Source organism: Triticum dicoccoides, chromosome 3B, assembly GCF_002162155.2.
Source record: "Triticum dicoccoides isolate Atlit2015 ecotype Zavitan chromosome 3B, WEW_v2.0, whole genome shotgun sequence".
Classification (NCBI taxonomy): Eukaryota; Viridiplantae; Streptophyta; class Magnoliopsida; order Poales; family Poaceae; genus Triticum; species Triticum dicoccoides.
In genome coordinates, this window is record NC_041385.1 from 508450971 (window position 1) to 508457039 (window position 6069).

The 6069-nt window shown below is 43.2% G+C and overlaps 1 protein-coding gene across 1 annotated transcript; it reads left to right on the top strand.

The window, feature by feature from the left end:
- The first annotated feature begins 170 nt into the window (after positions 1–170).
- LOC119276791 (GPN-loop GTPase QQT1-like) lies at positions 171–5188 on the top strand. Its single transcript, XM_037557948.1, has 11 exons — positions 171–422; positions 886–1031; positions 1372–1416; positions 1529–1608; positions 1688–1762; positions 3156–3259; positions 3342–3498; positions 3577–3664; positions 4183–4255; positions 4347–4477; positions 4853–5188. The coding sequence occupies exons 2-11, from the start codon at positions 940–942 to the stop codon at positions 4920–4922; spliced, it is 915 nt and encodes a 304-aa protein (XP_037413845.1). The 5' UTR covers positions 171–422; positions 886–939; the 3' UTR covers positions 4923–5188.
- Positions 5189–6069: the final 881 nt, after the last annotated feature.

A 6069-nucleotide genomic window follows, 5' to 3' on the forward strand; every position in this document is an offset into this window, starting at 1 on the left:
CTATACAGAGTGGACAAGGTGGGTCGCGGCCCACCTTGGACTTTAGACCGGTCTCATAGGAGAAAATTACAGATGGACCAGAGGAAAAAGAAGCCCAACAAACAATGGCTTACTCGTCCCGACCCATCTCAGCCGGCTAGCCCAACAAACAACGCACGCAGGGGACCACTGGGACAGCCGGCTTACCACCGAGCCCCTGCTCGCCCCCGACGTCGGCCGCTCGACTCCCGATCTTGCGCCGCCTGCCTCGCCGTCGCTAGACGCCTAGGAGTCGCCCCTGCCCTCCCCGCCCGCCCGTCCACCGCGCCCCTGCAAGCCGGCGCCTGCCGCCCAGTCCGCTCTCCGCCGACTCTGCACTCGGCCGGCAGCAAGCCAGCTACCCTGCCCGGCGGCCAGCCTTTAGCCCGATTAGAGGACGCGAGGTAAGTTGTCCATTGCGGGACTGCCCATTCCCCAATTTCAGATTTAGGGTTTGCTCTTTGCTGTCTACGGCATCAATCAGGTGGAAGAGTCAAGTCTATTTCGTTAACTAAACAATCATGCCTGCTATCCAGTACATGAATACAGAGTCCTGTGAACACACACACACACACACACACACACACCTTATTTTGCTATCCAGTACATGAGCACCTGATCATTGACATAATAATGATTTGTCTGATTGTTCGCCCATCTAACAAGTTACTCTAACAATGCCACTCTTAACAAATTAACAATGCCACATACTCTTCTTGAACTTCTCAAGGTATGTATTATGTAGGCTTCTCTTATGCAAAATTGAGAATTTTAGTATGTCTGTAAGACCATATTGATCTATTTCTATGTGCTATTGGTAAATTAGTTAGAATGTTGGCATGTCATATTTGTTGTCAAATTTTTCAGGTGGGCCACCCTGTTTTAAAATCCTAGACCCTCCACTGGGTACGAGAAGAGGAGATGGTGTTTGGACAGGTTGTGATCGGGCCACCAGGCTCCGGCAAGACCACCTACTGCAACGGCATGTCCCAATTCCTCTCCCTCGTAGGAAGGTACTCAATAACTGCAGCCTTGCTATTAACTAGCTAGTACTCCATACCCCGCGGAAAAATAAACTAGTACTCCATCACTACAAGCTGCTTTCCTGACTTCCAGTGCTAGTTTCTCTTTTGCTGTTCCAATGCCTGACCTCGTGTTATGTTCAGTTTAGTGTGGTTTATCTACTCCGTATGTAATAAGGCATTTTCTGATGGGAGGTAAAGATTAGGAGAACGGCGTGGTGCATAATTTCCTTTCCATGACTGGGCTTCCAGTGTTATCCGTTCTGGTGCTTCTGTGCCAGTTATTGTCTTCCTAATTCACAAGGTCTTAGTGCTTGATTGTTGGTTGCAGGAAAGTTGCGGTCATCAATCTCGACCCCGCGAATGATGCATTGCCGTATCCTTTGCTCATTGAGCCTTGAAATGACCTTTCCCCTTGTTTTTTTTACATGTGTTGCCATCGGGTTCTGCAGTTACACTCAAAATGAGTCCTTGACAGTGATATTTAGATATGAATGTGCCATCAACATTGAGGACCTCATAAAGCTTAGTGATGTCATGTCTGAGCATTCGCTTGGTCCTAATGGAGGTTGATCCAGTGTTCAAGAATCAAGTGTACCTGTTTTATTTCTATCTTACTTATGCTGTGCTGTTGATATCTTTGTCAGGGCTTGTGTATTGCATGGATTACTTGGAGATGAATATTGACTGGCTTGAAGAGAAACTGAAACCTCTTATTGAAGGTGAGTGCAGAGTGCTATTCTCTGAACCTTGCTCTGGTGCTGTAAAAGCTGTCGTTTTGGTCAAGGGTAGAGTTAAGATCTTGAATTTTTTACTAGTATCTGTACAAATATTTAGATTGGATACTTAGATCATAGCTGTGAATTTTCAAAATATGTATTTTCGCAGTGTATGAATTCTCTTTGTATTCTACTCCCTCCGTCCCAAAACAAGTGTCGCTGATTTAGTACAAAGTCTGCACTAACTTTGTACTAAATCAGAGACACTTATGTTGGGACGGAGTGAGTATTATATATTGTCAGTCAAACTCTAACTGTCGATCCAGTTTGCAATCCAGATCATTGACAGAAAGGACATATATTTGTATGCGTTACAAAAAAGAAAGCTAGCAATGATCTGGATTGCAAATTGATAGTCAAAGCTGTATTTTAAGACCGTCTCCATGTCCAAATAACAGCTTTAAGATAGTGAACCAGAGAAACTGAACTTATATTCTTTGGCTGTAATATCCATAAAATTGAAAATCTTTTTAAGCACTCATGTCTACTACTCCCTCCCAAAATAAGTACTCCCTCCTTCCCAAAATCTTGGGCGCATTAGTTTTAGCATGCAATTCCATAATCTAAGGCGTAGTACGTATTCTCTCTCGAGCAGTTACAGTGACGCTAAGTATGGCTTGTTATTTGGAAAGAATAAATCGCTAATTGTGGATGGGTCTTCCTTACGGTTAGCTAGCTATAATAAAGGAGTCGCTGGTTGAGGGCCCTCCAAAATTGAAGTTTGATCGGGGGCGTTCAGATTGGATCGCTCAACCATGACTTAGTCAGAGAGGAGATCGTGGGGTTAGAGAGGAGATCGTGGGAGGCAATTTTCCTCGTCCAGCCTACGACCGCTCAAGTAACGCCCACCTGCGCTATTTTTCGTGCTAAAACGTTGGACGCCCAAGATTTTGGGAAGGAGGGAGTATAAAGTTGAGACACTTATTTTGGGACAGAGGGAGTAGATAGAAAGCAGGTTGACCCAGTTCTATTCATAACTAAGCCGCCAGATTCTGTTTTGACATTGAAGTGCTGGGAACCTTTGATGAAAATTAATAATTCCTTATGGGACAATTGAAGAATAAAGTAATAAGTTGCCAATACAGATCAACCTACTTTTAAAATGGTCAACTCACTTTGCTATGACCTTGGACGGAACCTTTTTGCTACTCCAAATTAGAGTTGTGAATAATCTGCAACCATGGATTTTGGATTATTCTGCTGTTTATCGAGCTATTTTCTGAAAGGTTAATATCATAGTAGAGGACTATTGCAGCAGCTACGCACCAATGCTGCATTGCTGCTCAACTTGTACTACTTTCCATTATGAATTGCTGAAGGTTGGTGATTGCTGCAGATCACTATTTTTTATTTGATTTCCCGGGGCAAGTGGAACTTTTCTCCCTTCACACAAATGCAAGGAATATCATCAATAAACTCATCAAAAAGCTAGACTTGCGGGTACGTGCATGTTTTCAGTTTAATTCAAGCAAGTTATTCTGTTAATGAATTTCATTACCCACTCGTTCTTGGTATTTTGCAGCTGACTGCTGTGCACCTCGTTGATGCTCATTTATGTTGTGATCCTGGGAAGTATGTGAGTGCTTTGCTTCTTTCACTATCAACAATGTTACACTTGGAGCTACCACACATCAATGTTTTATCAAAGATTGACCTTATTGAGAACTATGGAAATTTAGGTATTGTGCTTGTCTGCAGCTGCCTTTAGTTTAGCAAATGTTTCAGCTGTAGTTGTTACTCATTTTCTTTATTATCAGCATTCAACCTTGACTTCTACACTGATGTCCAAGACCTTTCCTATTTGCAATACCATCTTGATCAAGATCCTCGTTCTGCCAAGTACAGGTAAATATGACGACTAACAATTAACTTTAATTCCTTGGGTAAGGGGTACATACAGTCCGTACTGCACCTACTGAAAGTCATAAACCTGTCCAGACTTGATAGTATTTAGCAGTTAATCCTTTAGTAGGCATCTCCAATTCGCTGAAAAGCATTATAAAATATAACACAGCACTGATTTGTTATTGTTTTCCCTTTTAAATTGTGTAAACATTCTTAAGCTACAATAAATGTACTTGCACAAAGATCTAGAACTCTCCTTGTTCAGGTAAGATAGTGATCTAATGTAGTAATGTACTTACATAGTAACACTTGGAATTTGTCAGGCATCTTCAGTAGACTAGTGTTGCACCGTCAAACATTATGAACCCTTAAGTGCAGCATTATGAACCCTTAAACGCAGTAACCTTTGGAATCATTCACGGAAAACCTGCAGTGTTGGTGATCTTATACTTGTGTTAATTATGATATGGTGTTTTTAGACTTCAGGTTTCTTAGAACCTTTTGTATTTTGCTGACAGGAAACTTACAAAAGAGCTATGTGATGTGATTGATGATTTTAGCTTAGTCAATTTTTCGACTTTGGACATCCAGGTCTGTACTGGAAACAATTTATTATTTCAATTCAGTTTCATGTTGGTGCATGCAATTCAATAGACTTAATTCCTACTACTTTTGCCTCTAGGACAAGGAAAGTGTTGGTAATCTTGTGAAGTTGATTGACAAGAGCAATGGCTATATATTCTCTTCCATAGACAGCAGCGCTGTTGAGTTCAGCAAAATCGCAGCTGCGCCTCTTGACTGGGACTACTACAGATATCCTTTACTGCCTCTTGTACCAACTTATTCAAACAAGCATCTTTCTTGTCCCATTACTTATATGCTCTTTAATGTGGTAGAAGTGCACTGTTTATTTAGGTCACCTATTTCTGGCGTTGTGGCGTGTACATGCATATTCATGGTCCTGTTAACTCATTCCATGCCGAATAGTATAAAGTATATGGTGACTAGACTAGATCGCAAGACAACAAATCTGATAGTCTACCTCAATATGTGGGTGTGGTACCACTAGTCTACTAGAGTGTACACTGTATGATGTTTTTCTTGGCAATGACATGCTCCTGATACACCAATCCATTATACTACATGTCAAGTGCTTGCACGTTTTTTCCCCTTAACATATATGGTTACAACAGCGGCAGTGCAGGAGAAGTACATGAAAGATGATGAGATCGTCCAGAAAACAAGCGGGATGCAATGAGATCTGCGTTCGCTGGCGTCAGCTGCTGGTTAAACGTGTCACTGGTGTAGACTATGGCAATGTGGATTTATTACCTAAGCTGTAGACGTTGCCTGAAGTTTCTTGCTAGTCTCTAGATCTCTACTAGTAGAAGAATTTTGCCTTCACCTCTGAGGCGAAGGCAGTATGCTGTGAAACTGTATGCCAAGTATGCTTGTTGTTTCTCTTGACTTGGGGGTGATTTCAAGTATGCAGGACTAGTAGAAACTTCCCAGCTGAGCAGCACCTGTACCTTGGTCTCGTCGTGGGTCTGCATTTCTGTGCTACGGTAGAGTAGACGGTTTGCAATTTTGTATACTGGGTCCCCAACCGTTTAGCCGTTGAGCTTTTGTTTCCAGTTGTCGGGCGTGGCCACTGACCAGCAGTTGGCTGAGTTCCGATCCGATCTCAGATTGTCACCATAGAAATGACGCTGGTGGGTGGTGACTGCCGCCGGACGGATCGGACGTGGTGCAAAGGATGATATACGTACACTGTGCACAGCTGCCGACCTGGCATACAGTAGAGACGTACTACTACAGTATGTCGTGTTTATCCGGGGCGCTCTCAAAGTTCGTACGAGTGAGCGCGTGACTTACTGGTAAACCAGCAGCTGTTTGATTTAGAACGGTCGTTGTTGTTTACTCATTGACCCCGGGGACGGGGGCAGTCGATTACTCCGAATGCCGGAACGACTCGGCCATTGATCTTGTCTTTTTTTTTTTGCAGGGAAAAAGAAGATTTCATTAACTCACAGAGGCTTCTGGGCCTCGGAAATGTTTACAATGCAGTCTAAACCCGACCTCAACCACACAGCCGTGCGAGGGGTACTACGACCATACGCGGCTAGTGCATGACTGACATTGTTTTATGATCTATTAATGTGAGAAAATAAAATCTCCCTAGATTCAGCAGTAATCATCCCGCTTATATTCTCTACCAGTGCTCGGACTTGTGATCGGTTCGCTGACTTGGCCGACAACATTGAAACTGCTTCAGAGCAGTCACCTCTACCAAGATGGCAGGTTGGTACGGTACAAAGCCAACTGCAGTCCTTCCCTGCATGCTTTCAACTCCGCTTGGAGGCTATTATCACATGTGAGCAGCTGCCTACAAGCTGAAAAAATGA

What these genes read in the sequence shown, in the direction of transcription:
- LOC119276791 (XM_037557948.1), top strand. Translation starts at nt 940, where the DNA reads ATGGTGTTTGGACAGGTTGTGATCGGGCCACCAGGCTCCGGCAAGACC. An exon ending in TTCGCTTGGTCCTAATGGAG is followed by an intron (nt 1,609 to 1,687) that starts GTTGATCCAGTG and finishes TATCTTTGTCAG; the next exon opens with GGCTTGTGTATTGCATGGAT. An exon ending in TTTCGACTTTGGACATCCAG is followed by an intron (nt 4,256 to 4,346) that starts GTCTGTACTGGA and finishes TTTTGCCTCTAG; the next exon opens with GACAAGGAAAGTGTTGGTAA.